General features: G+C 49.0%; 9 protein-coding genes across 13 annotated transcripts; 6 read left to right on the top strand and 3 right to left on the bottom strand.

Moving 5' to 3' along the window:
• The first annotated feature begins 1,629 nt into the window (after nucleotides 1–1,629).
• Nucleotides 1,630–5,880, top strand: FOIG_01130 (uncharacterized protein). 4 transcript variants are annotated; one of them, XM_031197786.1, is made up of 5 exons: nucleotides 1,630–2,835; nucleotides 3,033–3,192; nucleotides 3,244–3,425; nucleotides 3,485–3,940; nucleotides 4,002–5,880. In XM_031197786.1, exons 1-5 carry the CDS (start codon nucleotides 2,722–2,724, stop codon nucleotides 4,428–4,430), a joined length of 1,341 nt encoding a protein of 446 aa, XP_031073553.1. In that variant the 5' UTR covers nucleotides 1,630–2,721; the 3' UTR covers nucleotides 4,431–5,880. The 4 variants fall into 4 exon arrangements, with proteins under 4 accessions (XP_031073553.1, XP_031073552.1, XP_031073551.1 ...); XM_031197785.1 differs by having other exon boundaries at nucleotides 3,033–3,425; XM_031197784.1 differs by having other exon boundaries at nucleotides 1,630–3,192; nucleotides 4,002–5,278.
• On the bottom strand, nucleotides 4,656–6,391 carry FOIG_01129 (uncharacterized protein). The gene is made up of 4 exons (XM_031197782.1): nucleotides 5,804–6,391; nucleotides 5,395–5,741; nucleotides 4,915–5,340; nucleotides 4,656–4,853 (listed from the first exon to the last, which is right to left on the bottom strand). Exons 1-3 carry the CDS (start codon nucleotides 6,226–6,228, stop codon nucleotides 5,069–5,071), a joined length of 1,044 nt encoding a protein of 347 aa, XP_031073549.1. The 5' UTR covers nucleotides 6,229–6,391; the 3' UTR covers nucleotides 4,656–4,853; nucleotides 4,915–5,068.
• A 24-nt stretch (nucleotides 6,392–6,415) lies between these two features.
• Nucleotides 6,416–7,326, top strand: FOIG_01128 (acylphosphatase). Of its 2 annotated transcripts, XM_031197781.1 has the most exons (6): nucleotides 6,416–6,473; nucleotides 6,547–6,648; nucleotides 6,699–6,729; nucleotides 6,785–6,797; nucleotides 6,851–6,920; nucleotides 6,973–7,326. In XM_031197781.1, exons 2-6 carry the CDS (start codon nucleotides 6,637–6,639, stop codon nucleotides 7,120–7,122), a joined length of 276 nt encoding a protein of 91 aa, XP_031073548.1. In that variant the 5' UTR covers nucleotides 6,416–6,473; nucleotides 6,547–6,636; the 3' UTR covers nucleotides 7,123–7,326. The 2 variants fall into 2 exon arrangements, with proteins under 2 accessions (XP_031073548.1, XP_031073547.1); XM_031197780.1 differs by having other exon boundaries at nucleotides 6,416–6,648.
• A 186-nt stretch (nucleotides 7,327–7,512) lies between these two features.
• On the top strand, nucleotides 7,513–10,634 carry FOIG_01127 (adenosinetriphosphatase). The gene has a single exon (XM_031197779.1). The coding sequence runs from the start codon at nucleotides 7,590–7,592 to the stop codon at nucleotides 10,512–10,514; it is 2,925 nt and encodes a 974-aa protein (XP_031073546.1). The 5' UTR covers nucleotides 7,513–7,589; the 3' UTR covers nucleotides 10,515–10,634.
• A 335-nt stretch (nucleotides 10,635–10,969) lies between these two features.
• On the top strand, nucleotides 10,970–13,513 carry FOIG_01126 (uncharacterized protein). The gene is made up of 2 exons (XM_031197778.1): nucleotides 10,970–11,279; nucleotides 11,337–13,513. The coding sequence occupies exons 1-2, from the start codon at nucleotides 11,029–11,031 to the stop codon at nucleotides 12,706–12,708; spliced, it is 1,623 nt and encodes a 540-aa protein (XP_031073545.1). The 5' UTR covers nucleotides 10,970–11,028; the 3' UTR covers nucleotides 12,709–13,513.
• A 678-nt stretch (nucleotides 13,514–14,191) lies between these two features.
• On the bottom strand, nucleotides 14,192–14,420 carry FOIG_01125 (uncharacterized protein). Its single transcript, XM_031197777.1, has one exon. The coding sequence runs from the start codon at nucleotides 14,384–14,386 to the stop codon at nucleotides 14,249–14,251; it is 138 nt and encodes a 45-aa protein (XP_031073544.1). The 5' UTR covers nucleotides 14,387–14,420; the 3' UTR covers nucleotides 14,192–14,248.
• A 676-nt stretch (nucleotides 14,421–15,096) lies between these two features.
• On the top strand, nucleotides 15,097–17,935 carry FOIG_01124 (uncharacterized protein). Its single transcript, XM_031197776.1, has one exon. The coding sequence runs from the start codon at nucleotides 16,068–16,070 to the stop codon at nucleotides 16,968–16,970; it is 903 nt and encodes a 300-aa protein (XP_031073543.1). The 5' UTR covers nucleotides 15,097–16,067; the 3' UTR covers nucleotides 16,971–17,935.
• Nucleotides 17,936–18,267: 332 nt separating this feature from the next.
• On the top strand, nucleotides 18,268–20,593 carry FOIG_01123 (uncharacterized protein). Its single transcript, XM_031197775.1, has 2 exons — nucleotides 18,268–19,373; nucleotides 19,422–20,593. The coding sequence occupies exons 1-2, from the start codon at nucleotides 18,367–18,369 to the stop codon at nucleotides 19,489–19,491; spliced, it is 1,077 nt and encodes a 358-aa protein (XP_031073542.1). The 5' UTR covers nucleotides 18,268–18,366; the 3' UTR covers nucleotides 19,492–20,593.
• FOIG_01122 (uncharacterized protein) lies at nucleotides 19,369–20,619 on the bottom strand. Its single transcript, XM_031197774.1, has one exon. It carries the CDS (start codon nucleotides 20,411–20,413, stop codon nucleotides 19,595–19,597), a length of 819 nt encoding a protein of 272 aa, XP_031073541.1. The 5' UTR covers nucleotides 20,414–20,619; the 3' UTR covers nucleotides 19,369–19,594.
• Nucleotides 20,620–21,546: the final 927 nt, after the last annotated feature.

The raw sequence follows: 21,546 nt of genomic DNA, 5'->3' as shown, positions 1-21,546 counted from the left end.
GTCCTGCAGATGAGAGCTACAACCTGCCCCTTCTTCCGTTTTCGCCGCAACGTGACAAAGCTTGGGCGTTTCAGACATCAAAATTCACCGCCTTCCAAGTAGATGTGAATGACATAGCGTGCGTTACTCTGAGTCGAACAATTCGGTCGAGGTGGAAGACCCTTTAACGGACTGGCTGCGCACGCCCGCCGGTTCCGTGCTGTAGGGCGACAGGCGGTATCCCCTGGCTGGTGATGTCACCGTCTCAAAAGACCCGGGAGTGTGGTGACAGGGCTTGCAGGCGTTTAATTCTCCATCGTCTCTGAAGCTGAGTCAAAGGTCAGCTCTCAATTGTCCGTATATCACTGGGTCCTTTGCAGCCCGCATTCTCTCAACCCAATTTTGTCAGTTACCAACTGTTCTTGAAAAGACAATATGCTCCTTGAGGCGTAGATGGGATACCCCTGAAGCCAAAGCGAGGTTTGAAATTTTGGTTGGCGTCGACGACTCCAATCGACGACTCCAATGCTGACTCTGTTGACGTCCACACCTGCGTATCGCCGAATCTCAAACGCCACATCAACATTCGCGGTTCCAGCTCTGGATTAGTAGCCGGCGTAAGTGAAGGCTTGAGCTCCAGCTGGTAGTGACGACCGTTCTGTGTAGTCGAGGTCCCGTGGCCATAGCCGTGGCGAGAGTCATGCAGAGGTACCTATCATGTACATGTGATAACCACGTCCGGAGTTGGCTTAGGAACGGTACCTGTGAGTGGCAGTTGGCCATAGGCTTCGGCCCCGCCGACCCTGGTCATGTTTGACATGGCCAACCCTTCAGACGCCGGCCTTTTTCTTGCGACATTGATTAGGATCTGTCGCAGCCGGATAATTGCTGAAGCTGATAAAAACAAACAGAAGCTCGAGAAAGAGAATATGATTGGTAATGATGAGAAGGACATGTTGCAGAGAAATGAGAACCTCTGTATGTATTCATGCTATAATCTAACAACTTTATCAGCACTACCATATCAGTAAAAAGAAAAGATCTTCAACAAACCTGAGCAAGGGACCAGTTCCACTATTGGAGCTTCCCCTGCACGTTCTAGGGAGCTTCTGCAACTTTTACAGGCGGCATTCTTTGGGTCAAGGGCCTGGTTCTTGACCTCCATCCGTCCAGAGAAGAGCTCCACGCCGGCCACCCCACTCTTCTACTGCCTTCACCCCTGTAGCCCCTCTCGAGTCATTGCAATGGTAGCCAGTTGATTTGTTCGCGCAGCGCTTGGGCCATTCTCTGGTTGAGCTGCTGATGCTTCTGTGCTTGGAAGCTGTGCTTCGCTACTGGATGTTGCAGACGCTTGGAGAATCTTTTTTTGGGAATGACTGTGTCGCTACAGGGTTTGAAAGTCTGCAAGATCGAAGCTTCGCCAGCTTGCTCAAGGAGCCACAGGACCTTAACCATATCGTACTGTGGCCATACAGAGCTCATGGAAAGATGGAATGGAAGCTGGAGAAGGTTTTTTGCTGCTTCTCTGATGGGCCTAGAAGACTGTTGGACAGCTTCTTGTAGCCGCACCCCCAAAGCTGTGCGTCAATACTATTGGCCCCGGAGATCAAGTCGTTCGAGGCAGCTGAGATCTCCAACAGTGGAGGCGAAGCGCAAGGCATGGCTTTGCAAGCAATGGCATGGCAGTCGGAGGAGGAGCCCAGAGCTCAGTCTGTGGTCCCTTGTCAAGTGAGCAATGAATGGACATTAAACCAGACAGAGTCTTGTTTGTGCGGAATCTTTCGCTACTGGCCTTGATTCTGTTGCCCACACGCCCTCTCCCGCCAGAGTTTTTTGCCTTTAGGTAGTTATTGGTAATTTTTTCATGCCCTCTGATATTTTCCTTGCGCTTACCTTTTTGTGAGCTTCTTTGTAATATTAGATATTTGTGCAGTTGTCGCAAATATCTGGATGCTGGTGTTGGTGATATGTGAGCAAAGTATATTGAATACCTACCTACATATCTAGGTCCAAGGTCGGCGAAAGCTCTCATCCAGGTCTTCGAGCTCAGCTTCCCTCGGCAGCACCGCACACCACACACTCAACGACTCACACCCTCCTCTTGCCTCTCTCTGGCCGTTACTTTCTTCGCTATTGCGTTGTTGCTCTTATTACTCACTCACACGCTTTACCCAAAAGGCATCTTTGCCTCCCACCTTCTTCCGTCTCTTCTTTTTTTCGACCTCGCAAGCTCCTGTCATCTTTACTTACCTGCACCTACCTGCCTCTACTTTCTTCCTCCCACTCACCCTCCTTCCCTCCATACATCCTTCTTTGCAACCCACCTTTTCTCCAAAGAAGCGACCTTCTGATCGAATATTTCTGTTCGCCTCTCATCCAACTTAGACTCTTCAACATACGGTTATCGATATTCTCAACCAGAGATTGGATTCATCGCTCTCCCAGTAACTACCTCCATCACCACCTCAATCGACGCCCCAATCGTGTACGCAACCACTGTCGCATAATTGGCCCAATTCGAAACGGTTCCTGTAGCAAAGCTTGCCCATGCTCAAAGGCAGCTCATTCCATTGTCCATGAGCTGCACTTTGAAATGTTACGGTTTTTGCATAGCTTCATTGTCACCAATTGATCGTCTCGTTGAAAGCTCAGCTTCATCGCTATCATCTCTTATCTCGCTTCTCAGTCTCTTATCGCTATAGTACCCCCCGCCAGCAAGCCATCACGTATGGTGGGGTCAAGATGCCGCCTCGATCATCTTTGACGTCGTCCTTCTCTATTACAGACTCCAACAATGAGGTAGTCTGCCCTCTTCGCAACCAGGATGGCTCCAGCTGTCGCAAGAGATGCATTGGTGTAAGTCCTTGGGTATTGCCTTCGTTAGCTGTTCTGCCCTGTCTTGCCCTGCAGCTGGTCTTGAATTACCATCGCTGCACCCACCCACCTTACATCGTCATGTCTTACCACTTACCGCACTTGTTCCCCAACTGAGGAAGCACGTTCCTGTAACACCATGCAACGGTACCCATTCGATTCTAAATGTCCAATTGCAGGAAAAAAGATATCGTTCCATGCAGGAGCATATCCGCCGCGCACACCCCGAGCACTACATCTCGAAGCTTCCAGCTACAGAAGAGAGCTTCTTGTTAATGATTAACACTCCACCATCGGAGCGACGCCCTTTAGATCAGACCTCAGCTCCAAATGCTCAGGGTTTGTCCCACTCTCACTCCAGCCTGCCCCCGCCCATTGACCACCTTCAAGGCTTTCACGAGCGACACAACTATCATCGCGACGAACCGAGTAATCCAGGCACTCCGCGCCTTCTAGATGATTTCAGTAATGGCGGGCCGGTTTCTGGCCCAATGCTTGGCACAGCCAGTGCCGCTGCTGCCCTAGCCGAACTTCATGGCGTCAAGAGTGAACGCGACATGGATTTGGACGGTGTGAGTGAAATGCCCTTAAAGAATTCAAATCATCGCCATCCAGGGCTAATGATACGTAGGATTATTACTCAGACATGGATGTTCGACGTAGGCCACGGACATCCATCGAACTGCCGCCTCTCAATCTTTCCAATCATGATATTACTAGCGACCCTTATTCATCTGCCAAATCTAATAGACAGCGCGACTTTCTCCCTTCCATTCTGGCAAACTCACCACCTGGAAGATCCTCAACGCTCCCACCTCTTCAGCGTTCTGTGGGGCCTAATCGGCCTCGCAAGCAGTCTGTTACAAAGCGAGGAAGAGAGCCTCACCACAAAAAGAAGAACTCTAAAGGTTCTGCAACTGACTGGCTACGCCGAATTCAAAATGAAGAACGATATAGACCAGGTAATGATCGGAAGGCTTTGTCAGCAGAACCATCGGCAGACTTCGGGAAGCGGTGGGAAGATCTTATCGATGCAGCTGATCAAGCCGCTTCTGCTGCTGGTGATATTGACGAAGACCGTACTCCTGTATGTGCATATGTTGATGATATTCACCTTTGCACTGTTGAATTGACTAACAGGCTCTCAGGTCCCTCAGTCTCCTGTTTCAATGCATAGATCATCGTTACCGCCCTTTTCCCACCAGCCTCAATTCCAGCCGGCCAGTTATCAAGCTTCGCCTCTCCAGCAGGCACTCACGCCTCCATCATATGGCCAGGATGCTGTAGAGCCATTTCCATCCGTGGAGAGTGGCGAAAGCGGCGACAACTTTCACATGGGAACCCGGGGGCTTTCTGATTCGTCACCAACATATTCGGCCCAGAATATTCAGATATACTGCGCTGCTTGTCAAGGATTCTCTCTACTCAAGGATTCGTATGCATGTACCGAATGTATCTGTGGCCTGTGCCCAACTTGTGTGGAGGTTCTCATGACAGAGCATGGAGCAAGAAGGAAGTGTCCCCGCTGTGCTACAATTGGCGGGCGGTTCAAGCCTTTCCAGCTCGACATTAGATAAAGGGTTTTCCGGAACTCACATTCCATTACATCGATCAAGATTTAACGCATGGGGTTCTCTGACGGTTAACATTACATTGGGTTTGGCGTTCTGGCATATGACGGAAGTCAAATGATCTTGCACATGAGCAAGACGGAAGGCGAATTACGGCACGGGATCGATACCTATTGTGCCAAGCGACTGAATGTTCATTCATTTCAACGTTGGACCTTGCCCTGCACACTTGGGAAAATTGCTATATATGGGACTTGGGTAAAGGAGTTTTTGCTAAGTGGTTTTTCTTATTTCATTGTTTATCTTCTTGCGACTACACAGAATTGGATGTCGGGAGCTTATCAGTGAGGTTTTCTTTTTAGGACTGTTTTCTTCTACATGGTCAGATCACTGGATCAAAATGCCCCCACCACTATCGATCGTTACAGACTAAGTAGTCAATATGAATATGAATGCAAGTGTTCAACGGAATTGTTATGGTTACACTTACAAGATTAAGATGTCGTTTATAATTGATTATCTTTCATCATAAGGTGATGCGATGTGTGCGAATCCTTAACTGGTACAAAGGAGCTGCAAAACCAGAACCATCCAACGCCACAGATAAAAAAAAAAAAAGGTCATACATAGTTCAACGGTCCATACTACTTCTTCCCTTCCTTCTCTTTCTTCAATAATAGATCTCTCATCTGAGCTCTAGCGTTACGGCTGCCACCAAGTTTGGGGCCTTTGAGTACTTCCTCGGTACCGGCGCGCGCTGTTTGGTTCGTTGCCTTCTTTTTGCGAAGCTGTCGTTCTGCTACATCCTCAAGGAATTGCTGCCGAAACTCTTCGGCGAGCCGCGCATCAGCGGCGCCATCCTGATCGGCAACTACAGTGCGGCTGTTTTGTTCTGGAGTCGGTTCGTATAAGTCGACTAGGAAATATGATTTAGTAGCTGATTTGAGGAACATGGACATCATGGACATACGTCTTGTTTCATGAAGGATCTCGTCAACGATCTGATCTCGTTTGAGGGCGTCACTATCTCGACGGTTTCGCGGACGCCATGGCTTGCCATCCCTTCTAAGTCTAGGCTTCTTGGCTCTTGGTCCGCCGTCTGTAGCACTATCTGCCTGAACAGCGTTCTCACTTCGAGCAGAGTGGTCATCGAGATTGATCTCCATCAACTGGCCCTGCATTACTGCCCGTCCACTCTCGTGGTTTGTTGTTGTTGCAGAAGGTTGCCGAGCCGGGTCTGATGTAGTCGCTGGTAAAGTGTTCTGTGAGCTATTTCCGCCCGCACGATTATATAGTCGGGATTCTATGTAATCCATCCTTGAATGATTAGTTATTGCATGGTGAGAAAGGAATGACGAAGACGGTGGTCCTCTACGTACATATGCTTGTCATTAAGATCTGTCAGTCTACCCGTCTGGTGAGTAAATCGATCTGCAACTCCTTTCATAATGGGTTCGTTATTCGAAGTATAATCTGCGTCGTGTGGAATAAGAGCACGCTCGTTGTTCATATCATCGTCTGGGCGGTTTGTATTTCGAAATGCGACACCTCCAAGCCGAGCTCTTCGCGCGTTGCGCAACTTGAGCGCAGCAGCAACAGATTCTCCTTCATCTTGGGCGCGATCTGATGAAGCCTTTCGGGCGAACTCATCACTGGGTTCTGATGCAGACGCAGTAGGAGGCGATTGTATTGTTTCTGCGACAGCGGCGTCATCTTCCTGGACGCGTTGGCGATAGGCCTTTCGTTTTTTGCCAGCGCGGAATCGGACCGGCTCTGTAGTCGGCTCCGAGGAGTGGGCTTCCATAAATAATTCGATGAGTCTGCGCGCGGGCTCTGTAACATATGATATCTTCGCGTCGCAAACAAGGGATGAAGGTGTTGATTTAGTCAGTGGAGATACGCACGAAGTTGATAAGTGACATCAGTGGAGGTCCAGAGCTTATCTTATCAACATTAACCTAAACTCAGCGCCCGGGCACCTTCCTTCCACCTTGTAAGCCACCTATAGAAGCCAACTTATCCGCTAGATGGCAAGCAGTTGACATAAAGGTTAGATCATATCTCGCAGGCGATGGAAATCATCGTGTTTCCATATTTATTACTGATTGCTAATAAGCCCTAGCTCTTCTCCAACCCTTTCCAAGCTTCAAGCTTAACTTTTATTCTACAATAACCTTAGTATCTATCACCTATTAAACTGTGACTCGCCAATATGTCGAAACGTGTGAGCCATCTTCCACAATGATTATAAAGCCAGATCTAACCTTTTCAAAGGTCTATTTTGCCGTTGAAGGACGTGTCCAAGGTATGTCTTATCTCTATCATACTATGTAGTATTCACTCGAACTGACGTCATCCAGGTGTTGGTTTCCGGTATGGTTCTCTAAGATAACAAACCCCGAGGCATCGCATCTAATGCATAGCAGGTATTTTACTCAAAAGAAGGCCCAAGAGTACGGAGTGACGGGATGGTGTCGAAACACGAAGGATGAAAAAGTGCATATAAGCCCCCAGCAAGATGACATTGGCTAATATAGAGCTTTCATAGGTCGAGGGCGAGGCTCAAGCCAGTGAAGAAATTCTATCCAAATTCTTCAAGGATGTAGACAATGGCCCAAGGTCTGCTCGCGTGGTTAGAGTTTCCCAAGAAGACCGGCAAATTATCGAGGACGAGAATGACTTTGTTGTTACTCGTTGAGAATTGGTAGTAACGAGACATGATACAAAACCTATGTAACAAAATCATGATAAACGTCCAATACTTGAATCAGTTTGTTCTTCTATAACCTGTGTTTCCAGATAGGAATGCCGGAATATCATCTACTCGTATATACGATCAGAGCGTGGACAGAAAGGGGTTTCATCAAGACGAACATCACATGTTACCATGCCTTGATTGTCTAAGTACTGACATTCATAATTGAAACTAAATATCCTATCCTATAATACATTTCACGTTATGCTAAAAGACTGCTCAGGGAAATATATAATATTTTTGAATTCTTTGTAAGATAACTTCGTGTATTTTAATTACTCCAAGTTATCCTACTTACATCATTCAAACCACAGTATCCACGTGACCATTATCGGCTTCCTTATCTGAGCCTAAGTTTCCTGTCGCAATAAAAAGTCCAACCATCGACGGATAACTTACAAGTCAACACAATGGCGGAGGATCGAGAGTACGATGGGTATAACCCAAATCCAAAGAGGAGACGACTTGATACACCTCGACAAAGATTTCAGAATGATTCGCGCGCCTCAACTCCCCACAGGGCACAATCGCGTTATGCTTCCACACCACCCCCCCGAAATATAGGACCGACCGAGGAGGATTCGAAGGCGTTAGACCGAGACTGGTACGGAGGTGATGAATTTGGTGGCCACAGTTTTGGAGATGAAGCCCATAACCCATTCGCCTCCTATGACACCTGGGAAGGACAGCAACAGGAAACCGCCCGACACGAAAAGATGACTAGTCGTTTCGACGCGCGACGAGACCAGAGGAACCGAGAGAATGACGCTTGGGAAACGAACCGAATGCTGCAATCAGGCGTCGCGCAAAGACGGGATATGGCATCCGACTTTGTTGACGATGACGAGTCGACCAGAGTTCATCTTCTGGTACACGATCTACGCCCACCCTTTCTGGACGGACGGACTATTTTCACAAAGCAACTAGAACCAATTCCAGCCGTCAAAGATCCTCAGAGTCATATGGCGGTTTTCAGTCGCAAGGGTAGTAAAGTTGTGAAGGAAGCAAGGCAGCAGAGAGAACGTCAACGGCAGGCCAAGGAAGCCACAAGCATGACCGGAACGACTCTTGGAAATATTATGGGTGTAAAAGAGGAAGACGGCGATTCTGCACTACCAGTGCCTGCTGAGGATAACGCCGAACCGAGTGAGCGCAAGGGTAATAAATTCAGCGCACATATGAAGAAGGCCGATGGCGCGAGTAACTTCAGCCAGAGCAAGACCCTACGGGAGCAACGGGAGTATCTGCCCGCGTTTGCAGTACGTGAAGACCTTCTCAGTGTCATTAGAGAAAACCAAGTTGTCATCTGTGTTGGCGAGACAGGTTCTGGCAAGACGACACAGCTGACACAGTTCCTGCAAGAGGACGGATATGGAAAGACCGGCATGATTGGATGTACACAACCGCGACGCGTGGCTGCAATGAGTGTAGCTAAGCGTGTTGCTGAAGAGATGGAGGTTGAGTTAGGAAGCACAGTCGGTTATGCGATTCGCTTTGAAGACTGCACCAGCAAAGAGACAGTCATCAAATACATGACTGATGGTGTTCTCTTGCGAGAATCCCTCAACGAGCCTGATCTGGATCGATATTCATGTGTCATCATGGACGAGGCCCACGAGCGTGCCTTGAACACAGATATTCTGATGGGTTTGTTCAAGAAGATATTACAGAGGCGTCGCGACCTGAAGCTCATTGTCACATCGGCCACCATGAACTCGAAACGCTTCTCAGACTTCTTTGGTGGTGCACCCGAGTTCATCATTCCTGGACGAACTTTCCCAGTTGACGTTATGTTCCATCGGTCTCCCGTCGAGGATTATGTGGACCAGGCAGTGCATCAAGTGTTGTCAATCCATGTTTCAATGGGCCCTGGCGATATTCTGGTGTTCATGACAGGCCAAGAAGACATCGAGATCACTTGCGAGCTTATCCAAAAACGACTTGATGCCCTCAACGACCCCCCAAAGCTGAGTATCTTACCTATATACAGTCAAATGCCCGCAGATCTGCAAGCAAAGATTTTTGACAAGGCTGCCCCTGGTGTACGAAAATGCATTGTTGCCACCAATATTGCTGAAACCAGTCTGACGGTCGATGGTATTAAATACGTCGTGGATGCTGGTTACTCCAAGATGAAGGTCTACAATCCGAAAATCGGCATGGACACGCTTCAGATCACACCCATCTCGCAGGCCAACGCTTCGCAACGTTCAGGACGAGCCGGTCGAACCGGGCCTGGAAAGGCCTTTCGACTGTACTCAGAAAAAGAGTTTAAGGAAGATCTATACTTGCAGACTATTCCTGAAATCCAGCGCACGAATCTTGCTAACACTGTCCTGATGTTGAAATCTCTCGGCGTCAAGGACCTTTTGGACTTTGACTTTATGGACCCTCCTCCACAAGACACTATTACGACGTCAATGTTTGATTTATGGGCTCTTGGTGCACTTGACAATCTCGGTGAACTTACTGATCTTGGAAGGAAAATGAGTGCTTTCCCCATGGACCCCTCGCTGGCTAAGCTTCTCATTACAGCAGAAGAATACGGCTGCAGTGAAGAGATGATTACCATTGTTTCTATGCTGTCCGTGCCAAACGTTTTTTACCGACCAAAGGAGAGACAAGAAGAAGCCGATGCTGCCCGCGAGAAATTCTGGGTGCATGAGTCAGATCATTTGACATACCTCCAGGTTTACACAAACTGGAAGGCCAACGGTTACTCCGACGGTTGGTGTGTTAAGCACTTTCTACACCCAAAATCTTTGAGGCGAGCCAAAGAAATTCGTGAACAGCTTTTGGATATTGTTCGTATGCAAAAGATGGAATTGACAAGCTGTGGAATGGACTGGGACATTGTCCGCAAGTGCATTTGCTCGGGATACTACCACCAAGCAGCCAAATACAAAGGCTCAGGCGAGTATATCAACCTGCGTACCAACCTTGGTGTACAGCTGCACCCAACAAGCGCATTATATGCAGGGCACCCACCGGATTATATCGTTTACCACGAGTTGATCCTCACCTCGAAGGTCTATGTTTCGACAGTGACAGCCGTGGACCCCCACTGGCTTGCAGATCTCGGTGGTGTCTTCTACTCAGTCAAGGAAAAGGGCTATTCGGTTCGAGATAAACGAATCACTGAAACAGAATTCAACCGAAAGATGGAGATTGAAGCCAAGATGGCTGATGACAAGCGGAAGGATGAAGAAAGGAAACAGATGGAAGAAGAACGGACTCAAAAGAAGAGCAAGAAGATAGGGGCAGACGGTAAGAAGTTTGTAACACAAGGTGCAGTCAAAAAGCCCGTCATAAAGAGACGCGGTAGGGGGTTTTAAGCGGCGCCTTGGATGAGTTTCTAGTATTCTAGCCTAAGCTTGGTTACTTGCAGCTCTATTTAGCAAGCCATTTTAGGCACATGGCCATATCTTACTAAATCATAAAATAGTTCTCACTTGCCTTACTTCTTAATATTATGATATAAAGGTAGTAATATTGTAATAACATCTTGACAAGCCATATTGATACTAATAAGTGATAGTTTCTTGCACTCTCAGGACAAGCTCCTGGAGCAAGAAAACTTCAGACCCTAAGACCGGATGCCAGAACAAGCCCATTAAAGAGACCCTTAAGCTTATGCCAACTAACCTAAATCTTCTTATCGGTATAGGATCGAAGTCCTAAGATTTCTCGCCCCCCCCTACCTTAGGCACCTTAGCCAAGGTCCCCTAGTGGGTTGGCCTCTTATCGATAAACCCCACTAGAAATTTTGGGAGAAATTTATCTGGGTGCCCACCTACCGATGCAAGCTGGACTTTCACAACACCATTTTAGGATACCCAGACAATCACCATGTCTTCCATGATTACAGCCGCGCAGTGGGTCCCTAGGGGCTTCGCTGCGCCTTTCCCTCAGAAGTATACCCTAGACGAGGCAGAGTTTGAGCGGATAGCGGAGCTTGCCAAGCTCCAACTGGACGACGCCCAAGGGGATCTTGAGGAAGCTGAAGCTGCGCAGAAGGGCGCAAAGGCTAACGAGACCGAGGACAATGAAGAGGACTCAGAGATGAAGATTGATGAAGACAAGCCAACCGAGAAGACAGAGTACGTAACTAACAAATATCTGAGAAGTGGAGGACAGAGGCTGACTGAAGGCCTCAGGATCAACCTTAATGATGATGACCTAAAAGAATATGATTTGGAAAACTACGACAACGACGACGGTGAGGATGAGCCTGGAAACGGCGAGGGCATGGGCATGTTTGGTAACATCAAGTCGCTGGCCTACTACGAGTCGAATAAGGACGACCCCTACATCACAATTGATGCCGACAAGGAACAGGAGGATGAGGACCGGGAAGAGCTCCAGATTCTTGCGACGGACAACCTTATCGTGGCTGCCAAGGTGGAAGACGAGATGGCGCACCTCGAGGTTTTCGTTTACGAGGATGAGGCTGATAACCTTTACGTCCACCACGACATCATGCTCCCGGCCATCCCTCTGTGTGTCGAGTGGATCGACATGCCCGTCAACAAGCCCGGTGCAGAGAAGGACTCGACGGGTAACTTCGTCGCCGTTGGCACAATGGACCCCGATATTGAGGTGTGGGATCTGGACACCATCGACTGCATGTACCCCAATGCGATCCTCGGCCAGGGAGGCAACGAGGAGGAGAAGAAGTCAAAGAAGAAGAAGAAGAAGTCCAAGAAGTCCAACGATGAGTACCACGTTGACGCTGTCCTGTCGTTGGCTGCGAACCGCAAGCATCGCAACCTGATGGCTTCAGCCTCTGCCGACAAGACGGTCAAGCTGTGGGATCTCAACACGGCAAAGTGCGCCAAGTCGTATACTTATCACACCGACAAAGTGTGCTCACTTGCGTGGCACGCGAACGAGCCTACCGTTCTGCTTAGCGGTTCTTACGACCGAACTGTGGTGGCTGCCGATATGCGTGCGCCAGATGCGAAGCCTCCCCGATGGGGCGTCGAGAGCGACGTCGAGAATGTGCGGTGGGATCCTCACGACCCGAACTTCTTCTTCGTGTCGACGGAGAACGGTGTCATCCACTACCACGACGTCCGCAATGCGCCGTCCGACCCTACGGGCACCAAGGCTGTCTGGACGCTCCAGGCTCACGATGAGTCTGTGTCTTCGTTCGACATCAACCCCGTGGTCCCCGGTTACATGGTGACCGGCTCGACCGACAAGACGGTCAAGCTGTGGAACATCCAGCCCACAGGGCCCTCGGTGGTGGTTTCGCGCAACCTCGACGTCGGAAAGGTCTTCTCCACCACGTTCGCGCCCGACCCGGAGGTTGCCTTCCGCCTCGCCGTCGCCGGCAGCAAGGGAACAATGCACGTGTGGGACACCAGCACCAACGCGTCGGTGCGCAAGGCCTTTGCTCAGCGGGTGCCCGAGCAGCGCGGGAAGGGTGAAGATCGCCTCGTGGGCGTTAACAACGATGACAGCTCCGACGATGACGATGAGGAAGATGACAAGCAGGACGATGATGATTCGATGGATGAGGACTAGACGAATCTCTGATTTATTGAAAACGTTTCGAATCAAGATTTTGGACAGATCTACGGCCTAGGTTGAGGCTGGATGAGATCATTGTCTCAGTGGACAATGGCGCGGCGACCCCTAGAGAGCATTGGCAATGGTCGATTGTAGCGAAGATCATGTCTTGCCCGCTCTGGAGGTCGACTCCTGAGAAAAAGAGTACTCTGCATGAATGAAGCACACTGGCGCACAGGAACTGTTTCACAGCGGGATGGATATTGGGGGGTTTACAAATTGACTAGATAGACGAGGTTTCTGAACAGGAATGGAAAAGTTGGATCTGATCTTCAAACAATCTTGGGTTCTTTTTTTAGTGAGCGGCGGAACGAGATGAGCATAGAAACAATATGTGAGCATGACAAGATAGCTGGTGGAAAGGGAAAATCAAGGGTCCTCTTAGATGGTCTGAGATGGCTCACGAACCAAGCCGTCATCTTTAGGTTGTCTGAGAACAGACGTTCACACGTCACAGGCGCCGAAAATAGGGCGGTGGCACTGAGTCGCGCGAATGCATTGTCAAGGACCAATCTCAGACAGTCCAAGACAAGACGAACGTGAGGGTGGACATTGCGAAATGAGACCTCTGTGCGCTGGGCCCATAGCTAGGAGTCGGTTGAAGAGCAGATCACGTCACTGCAGAACATCCACGAGAATATACTAGTTAAACGGTGGGTATTACATGAAAGAGAGGTTTCTGAGGACAGACATTAAATACTTACTCAACATCATGTATTTACGGGAATTCTCATGATGCAGCAATTTACGTATTCAAGGTACCTTGCAACCGACGGAGTAATCCTCTCACAGCGGAGAAGACAAAAGCTGTGACCATGCCATGTTCAACATTTCGTTTATCGAAAGCGGAGGATCTACCAGCCCCCAAAACACACGGCATTAAGCAGGAACAGGGAGGGTCATGCTGTTTTTTCTGCCTGTCCAGTAAGGCATCTCGTAGTTTCTACGGACTTAGACGCCATCACATCACAGTTCAGGGCTCTAGTTGGATCCGCTTGCGCAGGCACAAGGGCCTGAAACAGGAGAAAACGGTAATGTCGCTGAAGCCGTTGACCCAATTAAGGACTTCTTGAGGCTTAGAGACGAGTTGATTGAGGGAGAATGGTCAACCAGAGTCTGAAGGCTTGTTCCCTGATGTGCCTGAGGAAGCTCCAGTCATTTCCGAAAGGCCATGGCCACGACTCAATTACTACGTGAAGGTACTTTTTGTCAGGAAATTGAGACGAGACGTGGACGGTGTGGCTTTCGAGTGTTGATGTACAATTCAGCCCATTTAGTCAGTTCCTGGTGATGATCTTCAATTTACCTGTGTATGAGCTGGTCATGCAATAACAACACATCACATACGAACGCATATTCTGCATCCAGCCAGCCAAGCTGTCAAAGAAGAATTGGGCGTCTGCACTGCACTGGAGTTGAGTGCTTGCATCCATCCCCTGGCGATCGGTGTAACCCGATTGATAGAATAGAATTTTTTCCATGTCGGCCCCGTTCATCACTCAAATGGGTCCTCCTTGCTCTGCTTTGGTTTGCTTTGCTGTAGCGCGCGGGTCACGTCGCCGCCATGAATGGTGGGATATGTTGAGGATGGAGGGTCAAGATTGATGGTGAATGGCCCAAGAGAGAGCTCCATGTTGGTGGGAAGCCAACATAGACGTGCATATGCTAGCTGAGAAACAAAGGCCTCACCATTTGGTTCCGGTGTACTTAGAAATCAAGGCAGAAGGGGAAAGAAACAAAGCAAAGATGTTTGTTTCTAAGCTGTAACGAATTAAGAGACGAAAAAGAAACAATTAGGGTACTGTAGGTACGCGTGTATCATCGATCGTGTATCACCATTGGCGTTCTTGGGCTTGATCGTGTACACCATTATTGTTCTATACTTTCTGATAGCGATAGCGAGTTCCAAGACAAGGGAACAACAAACACGCAATTCCGTAGAAGAATCTGCACGACACCTGAGCCACGGATCTGCAGACATCAGCTGGTTTTTTTCTTCTTTCTTTTCTCGCCCTTCCTGTTGGCGCTGGTCGCGGGTTTTCCCATGCAGACAAGAGAGGAAAAACCAAATCAGTGGACCGATCACATAAAGTGACAAGGGGTAGAGGAAGAGAGAGAATACACGCGATTGGCTGACCCTATTGACGCGAGACCAGGATTCTTTGCTTCAAGTGTTCTTCTAGCCAGGGGAGTCGGCCAACGAGGGCTTAATTGCAGGGACATGGGTCTTTGTCTAGGGATAGCCACAAGGGGGGGATGGCCGGGCCGTTGCAAAGGCCAAAAGTCAAAGCCTGAAGTGAACCTGAGTTAGCCTGGGTTAGCCTGAGTCTAGCTGCCCTCCAATTCACGGGCTTCGTGGCCAGGTGTGCGCTAAACTTACAGTGAAAGGCCGGTGCCCACCTCCGCTGAGTACTGTTCACTGCCCGAAGGTTCGGCTTCAGCTCTCTAATCAGGCAGTTGTTAGCAGGGCTTGGGTCCCCATATCTTTTGTTTCATCCCCCCGTCCCCACGCCTGCCGTTCAGTTCGATTCTCTCCATCTATTCTCAAGTGCTTGCTCGCTTGACTTTCTCTCCTTTGCCTCTGCCTCTGTCCTTCGACAAACTTGCATTGCATACGTCGGAAAAGGCCTGTATCTTCAATTCTTCTCGAAAATACGAAGTATCACGATCCATCGCTCTCTCGATCGTGTTTGCTTCTCAGTGTGCATTGATTTAACTCTATATCTCTCTGCCTCTGCCAGAACCTCTTTATCTTCCTTCATTTACACTCTTACTCTTTTCTTGTATCCCTTCGTCGCAGGATCGATCAAACAACCTCACGGATACCGACCGATACACCTATTTTCGACGTTGAACGTTCCTTTACAACCAGCACATTCTCACGTTGTCACTGCAAGGCTGGTCAACGTAAATCACTGTCTTTCTCGAAGAACCGACACATTCACATCGAATCACGCCAGACGTTGATCTTCCGCTCCAGAAGTCGGATCTCACACGGACACTTTATCCACAAACTCAAAAGGACTGGACTCCTTGTCTCACTACGCATTCAACGTCAACCGAAATCACCTCACACCAACATTCTTTGCTCCTTGTCTGGCAATAGTTCCAAGCAAAACTTGCCTCAAAAAGTAAATCGGTGTCAAGAGTCAGTGGCACGACCCTTTCGACGATCCCTCTTATCACAAGACGTTGTTGTTCACTAGCAGCAACTCCTCGTCACCCCACAAACTCACTTAGAACCCGGCCAAAAACCAACAAGCTTTTCGAGAAAAGACGTAACTCAGAAAATCCAAATTCCCAAATCTTCAACCATGTCGCTCTCACGCGCTTTCACAACTAGAAAGGCCAAAATGGCTGGCCAGACCGAGATGGGAGAGCAACAAGTTCAAGTGCCGCACCGTAGTAACTCGGCCCGCGATAGACAGCATCCTATTCTACGACACCAGATTTCTGCTCCACTTCAGCTTGTTCACACAACCAACATGCTCTCCTATAACGCTCCCGATATCCCGCATGCTGCTCTCCGCAGCAAGTCGTCTCTGCGTTCCGTTGGCGAAGAATCCGAGGCTCCTTCAACTACTGAGTCAACTCCACCTACGAGCCCGGATGTATCTCCTGTCGAAGAGTGCCCAGGTCCTAAGCCGAACCATCTGTCAACCTATTTCAGTGTCTCGGACAAGCCAGCTGTCCTGCCAAAGATCTCCGAGGCTCCTGCGATTCCTAAGCGTTCGCCTTCGCACACTAAGCAGAACTCCTACGAAGCGCTCGCCCGTCAACGATCCACCTCGCAGATGTCCAGGGACTCAGAGCACTCAGTATCAACCAAGGCCAGCTTCACCTTTTCGCGATCATCGTCAACTTCTACTAGGGCGTCATCAGCTTCATATGTCTCTGCAAGCCAGGCCCAAAAGGCTCCCCCAATGCCTGTTCCAGCAGTCCCCGCAGTCGCTCCAGTCCCCCCGCCATCTTTCCAGCAGCGAGCTCTCAAGGATTCACACCCATTTGGTCACGAGCTTGCACAAGTCACCGAGCTCGCCGAAGAGTACAGCACCAAGCCGACGACCAAGGAGGATGAGGAGGACCACCGATACATGAAGTCCAGAGGTCTGAACAAGTTCTCCCCCGAGGAGTATCTCAGCGACGTTCAGAGCCTCATCCTCAGCTTCTTCCCTGAGGTGTCACACGCCAAGCCTACGACACCACAGTGGATTTGATCCAAAGGCGCACTCTACACCGGCACTCCGGTTTCTTGATTCGGCAGTATATATTTAATAGACATCTTACGACCATGAGAAGGGGGTCCTCAGTTGGACAATGGCAGACATGACTAAAAAGGTACATAGTTACTGGTTGCTCTACGAAGCGGCATCTATTCACTCGTTGAAGATTTTTCTCTTTGATCACGTCTCTTTTGGTTTGGTTTGGGTTACTTTGGATGAAAGGACCGTGTCTGATGCTCACATGCTCAAGAGTGTTTGACCGGACACAGGTTCCAATGGGGCGTTTGATAGGACCAGGGTGGAATAAGGACTGGATGGATGAATGGATGGATGGATACCTTTTTTCTTTTGCTGGATGATTCTGTTTCATGATGTTGTATCTAGATGGATACTTGGTCATGCTACCTACCTACACACTCGCCATAAACGGCAATTTTTCCTTTTCATACTCCGATTTCCGTTTCGAGAGGGATGATCTTGGTGCTACTGATTTGAGTTAAGTTGAAACTGCTGATCTTCAACCGTTGCAACAGTCTGAATGTTAAAATACATGTGCAGCAGAATGAGACATTGTGAAACTTCTCATCAATTAGCAACGAGCATTTTCATGCGGTGCTCGTTGCTTTTTTGACTTTTGCTTGGACTGTCTCCCTTGGACCCCGGCAATTGTACAAGGTACAAGGGCCGCTGCAGGATCGGAAACACGCCTTACTCTAACTCAAACGGCAATTTGGTATTATTAGAGTAGGAGCTCAAAAGACTGCGTAAGGATATCCAAGTTTGGGCAATGATTTGACGTAGCCCTTGGTGTTGACTTTTCTATCTTTTTCTTTCTTCTTTCATGTGTGCCCGTTGAGGTTTTGAGTTTTGGGCAGCTTCTCATTGTTGTGGCGTCTGCGTTTTTCTATGTGACGCGTCTGGCTTTTGAACTTTCTTTGTTGAGGGTGTGAGAGATAAACTACCGGATGGCAACCAATCCAATTTATGCTTCCATCTTATTCCCGACTAAGGTGGTGGTGACCTGGGCTGCCATAGTAGGGGCAGAATTGCTGTTTGTTGAGGCTGTACATGATAGTTGAGCTTTGCGTACTAGAAATTATCTAATACCTTAAACATGAACACTCACAAAAAACAGCTTCAGCAACTAAATGTCTTACGATGCACTCCTGTTGTATTATTTCAATCACGCAAATGCACACATGTTCTGGAATCTATTTTAGTTTCAGCCATTTGATCGAACCCGGGGTTTTGGGTCATCGTTACGCCGTTTTATGTCAATGGAATGAATAGCTGATGATTTAGGCTTAACCTAGACCACTTCTCTAGCCCGGGGCTTCCAGATCTTCAAACCCGAAATATTTCGCTGCTGATACTGATCAATGTCTTGCTCATGAAATACTCACATCTGAACCAAGCCGCAATAGTAGATGCCCTTCGCGGCCAAACACTACCAATTCCTAATCTTCATAATTTCTTCCGGGTTTGGCCTAATCCTCAAGGTCAACTCAACCGCCATCATGAGCACGTTACGCCAATCGTCAATCGAGCGGTTGAGCGCATGGCTATGGCATATCCGTTGATCGCCTTTCGAAAAAAGGACAACATTGCTTCTCTGGCTTGTTCACTATATCCCCAAGCTCGTAGGCGGCAGATCGAAGCTTTGACTCTCTATACGACGTGGCTTGTTTGCTGGGATGATGCTGTTGATGCTAACGAGGGCGATCTGGCGGGTGACTTTATGCGCGCAGAGCGTTGGAGGGGGCAGACTATGCGCATGGTGCGTGAGGCATTGGCCGTTGACGAAAGGAATACGAGTGAAGCGGATGACGACCCCATCAATGGCGTGTTTAGAGAGTTCGGTGCGCGATTCTGTCAGACGGCGCCGAGGGATCAACGGCGCCTCTTACACGATGAGATCCAATTCTTCATCAACAGCTGCGCAGCTGAGCAGGAACTCCGTCTGGCCAGTCGCATACCTGATTATGAGCCGTACATGAAGATGAGGATCGGCACTGTCGGTGGGAGAATGCTCTGCAGTCTTGTACCATATGCAACCGACGAGAGGCTTCCAGGAGCGTTATTGTCAGCTCCAGAGATCGTTCATTTATGGACACAAGTGAGCATTCTCCAGAGCTTGATGAATGATATGCTGTCGCTGAAGAAGGAGTTGCGGACCGATTGTGTCATCAATGCCGTTGCAGCCATCATGGAGCCTGGCATGAGCTTGGATGCTGTGGTTGCTAAGCTGGAAGAAAGGATGAAAATGGCAGTCAACAACTTCGATGATGCAGCGAATATGTTGCTTCGGAAGACTGAGTTTCAAGAACAAACACATGCTATCGTGAAGAGATACGTTGATGGGTGCCGTTCCATCGTCACAGGCACACTTAGATTCACGTATGAATACTTTCTCTCTCCGTCAAGAACAAAGCTGACTTGTCACAGATTAACATCACCCAGATACAACATACACAAACTCATAGAAGAAGACGGGTCGTTAAAAATTACACTCTAATGTTACCTGATTGACAAACCAATCTATACCCTAGACCATATCCAAACATTCTAGTAATCCCCGGATCAATGCATGCATAGGCAAAAGAAACGCTCACAAGAGTTCAAAGATGTTGTTGCCGTTGGTTTTGAGACGACACCGCCTTCACAAGGTCTGTGATGGTAACAATCCGATACCCCTGCCGTTTGAGTTCAGGAAGAACAGTGCGCAACATGGGCACAGTCCATGATCTCCTGTCGTGACAGATAATGATAGCTCCCGGGTGAGCCATGCTCAGTATATGCTTCGCGTTGGTATCAGGATATGGTATTTGGGGGTCGTGAGGATACACACTGCCCAGAGTGATGCGAAAACCCTGGTTTCCCAACACATCTCGCATCCGTCTGTTGAATATTCCAGATCCTGGACGGAAGTAATTGTTGGGGAGGATCTGACCGTTGGCGGCGTATGCCTCCGTCAGCATGTCCTTGACGAGGTGGACTTCCTCCAGCAGCTTTTCGTTGCTGAGTGACTTGGAGGGCTCATCATGCATGGCATGGTTTCCCAGCTCATGCCCCTTTGCAACCAATTTGACGAGCTTATCCTTGCGACCCTCAACCTGAGATCCTATGACAAAAAAGGTAGCGTGGGCCTCATTCTCCTCCAGGACTTGCATGATATCATCGGTGTGGGCGGACGGCGCATCGTCGATAGATAGGGCGATGATCTTCTGGTCGGTGGGCTCTTCGAACAGGACGTCTGGGTACTTCCTCCGCAGCCAATTGATGAGGTATCTCGGAGGTTTGTAGACGCAATAGGCCGAGTAGAAGGGAAAGATTAGGAGGCCAACGAGGACGACGAGGGCTATAAGGGTAGCCATGCGATTACGCCTGACCCTGCGCCGCAGCTTGGTAGGCAGGCGGAAAAGGGGGAATCGGGCCATTGGAGCATTGACTAGGTGGTCAACTGCGGCCGCAAGTCCCAGAAACGAGACTCTGTAGCCTGCACATGCTCCCTCTTCTCAAGAGGGAGGGAGGAGGTTGGTGATGGTTGTGTGGTGGTGTTGTAGAGATTGGATACAAAGAGGCCAGGAGGCAGCGAAAAGGGGACGAGCATCATGGTCATGGCGCCTCATGCAAGACGGGACCCGCTCGCGCTTCTGCAGCGTCTGTTTCGACCAATGAAAGGCGAGCCTGGTGCCAAACCCCTGCGCTTGACGCGGCACAGAGAAACATCATGAGGGGGACGTGCACAGGGCTGACACCTACACAGCCCAGTGGCACAGCTGATCGTTTCTGGAAGCGCAGCAAGCCAAGCACATCAGTTACGCTTCCAGCAACCAGCTCCAAGATTGGCGAAGGTTATCAAGCGCTTAAACCCTGTTTCTGATCCTAATTTGAGCATTCAAGCGCGATTCTGGTTAGTTGCTCAGCCCTATCGCGCTTGAACAGCTCCCAGGGCCTCTAAGCGATTGTTTCGGAGGTTTAATGATGCAGCATGTGGCTGCATTGGTTCACGGGATGGCTGAATTAGTTGGCCAGTTCACATGGAACCGATCGGGAGGCGCTCTTGCCGAGAGTACTGAGTATTAGTGACTGCGTCAAGTTTTGTTGCTACTGGGTTTTCATGAAGCCTGGTTTTGGTGGCCCCCGAGAGTCATGATACGAGCTGTGAGAGACTTGTGATGACTGAAGGTGTGAATAATTCCTGGGCATTTGTATCTGGGACAATTGTGATCCCAAAGTATGCTCTGTGTTGTCAAATGTTGTCTCTGGAATATTTTCATATTCAAAGCTGTTCCATAGCAATCCAGGTACTTCTACGCCAGAGCTATTGGCACAATCTGCCCGACCAACGCTCCTTGCATTATGAAAAACCTCACGATGCATCGACAGGCTCCCTCAAAAATCTTTGACAAGACAACTTTTGATCAAGAATACATCGCGTGACGTTGGTGACTTCACTTTCCATAGCCAATTCGTCCCCGTCATTGGCTGAGCCTCATAATAACAACCCAGGGCCTGTATCCATCCTAGGAAAGCCATCTAATTTTGATACCGGAATAAGGCTAGCAAC

Source organism: Fusarium odoratissimum, assembly GCF_000260195.1.
Source record: "Fusarium odoratissimum NRRL 54006 unplaced genomic scaffold supercont1.1, whole genome shotgun sequence".
NCBI classification, from domain to species: domain Eukaryota; kingdom Fungi; phylum Ascomycota; class Sordariomycetes; order Hypocreales; family Nectriaceae; genus Fusarium; species Fusarium odoratissimum.
The sequence above is the reverse complement of the archived record's forward strand: the minus strand, read 5'-3'. Positions and strand labels throughout refer to the sequence as shown.

Excerpts from the sequence above, each read along its gene's own strand:
- FOIG_01130 (XM_031197783.1), top strand. The coding sequence starts at position 2,826 with ATGCATTGGTGTAAGTCCTTGGGTATTGCCTTCGTTAGCTGTTCTGCC. Across the intron at positions 3,426-3,484 it reads GCGACATGGATTTGGACGGT|GATTATTACTCAGACATGGA; the intron begins GTGAGTGAAATG and ends AATGATACGTAG. Across the intron at positions 3,941-4,001 it reads TTGACGAAGACCGTACTCCT|GTCCCTCAGTCTCCTGTTTC; the intron begins GTATGTGCATAT and ends ACAGGCTCTCAG.
- FOIG_01129 (XM_031197782.1), bottom strand. The coding sequence starts at position 6,228 with ATGGAAGCCCACTCCTCGGAGCCGACTACAGAGCCGGTCCGATTCCGC. Across the intron at positions 5,742-5,803 it reads GATCTTAATGACAAGCATAT|GATGGATTACATAGAATCCC; the intron begins GTACGTAGAGGA and ends TAATCATTCAAG. Across the intron at positions 5,341-5,394 it reads GATCCTTCATGAAACAAGAC|TCGACTTATACGAACCGACT; the intron begins GTATGTCCATGA and ends CATATTTCCTAG.
- FOIG_01128 (XM_031197781.1), top strand. Across the intron at positions 6,921-6,972 it reads GAAACACGAAGGATGAAAAA|GTCGAGGGCGAGGCTCAAGC; the intron begins GTGCATATAAGC and ends GAGCTTTCATAG.
- FOIG_01127 (XM_031197779.1), top strand. The coding sequence starts at position 7,590 with ATGGCGGAGGATCGAGAGTACGATGGGTATAACCCAAATCCAAAGAGG.
- FOIG_01126 (XM_031197778.1), top strand. The coding sequence starts at position 11,029 with ATGTCTTCCATGATTACAGCCGCGCAGTGGGTCCCTAGGGGCTTCGCT. Across the intron at positions 11,280-11,336 it reads AAGCCAACCGAGAAGACAGA|GATCAACCTTAATGATGATG; the intron begins GTACGTAACTAA and ends TGAAGGCCTCAG.
- FOIG_01125 (XM_031197777.1), bottom strand. The coding sequence starts at position 14,386 with ATGGAGCTCTCTCTTGGGCCATTCACCATCAATCTTGACCCTCCATCC.
- FOIG_01124 (XM_031197776.1), top strand. The coding sequence starts at position 16,068 with ATGTCGCTCTCACGCGCTTTCACAACTAGAAAGGCCAAAATGGCTGGC.
- FOIG_01123 (XM_031197775.1), top strand. The coding sequence starts at position 18,367 with ATGAAATACTCACATCTGAACCAAGCCGCAATAGTAGATGCCCTTCGC. Across the intron at positions 19,374-19,421 it reads ACAGGCACACTTAGATTCAC|ATTAACATCACCCAGATACA; the intron begins GTATGAATACTT and ends GACTTGTCACAG.
- FOIG_01122 (XM_031197774.1), bottom strand. The coding sequence starts at position 20,413 with ATGGCCCGATTCCCCCTTTTCCGCCTGCCTACCAAGCTGCGGCGCAGG.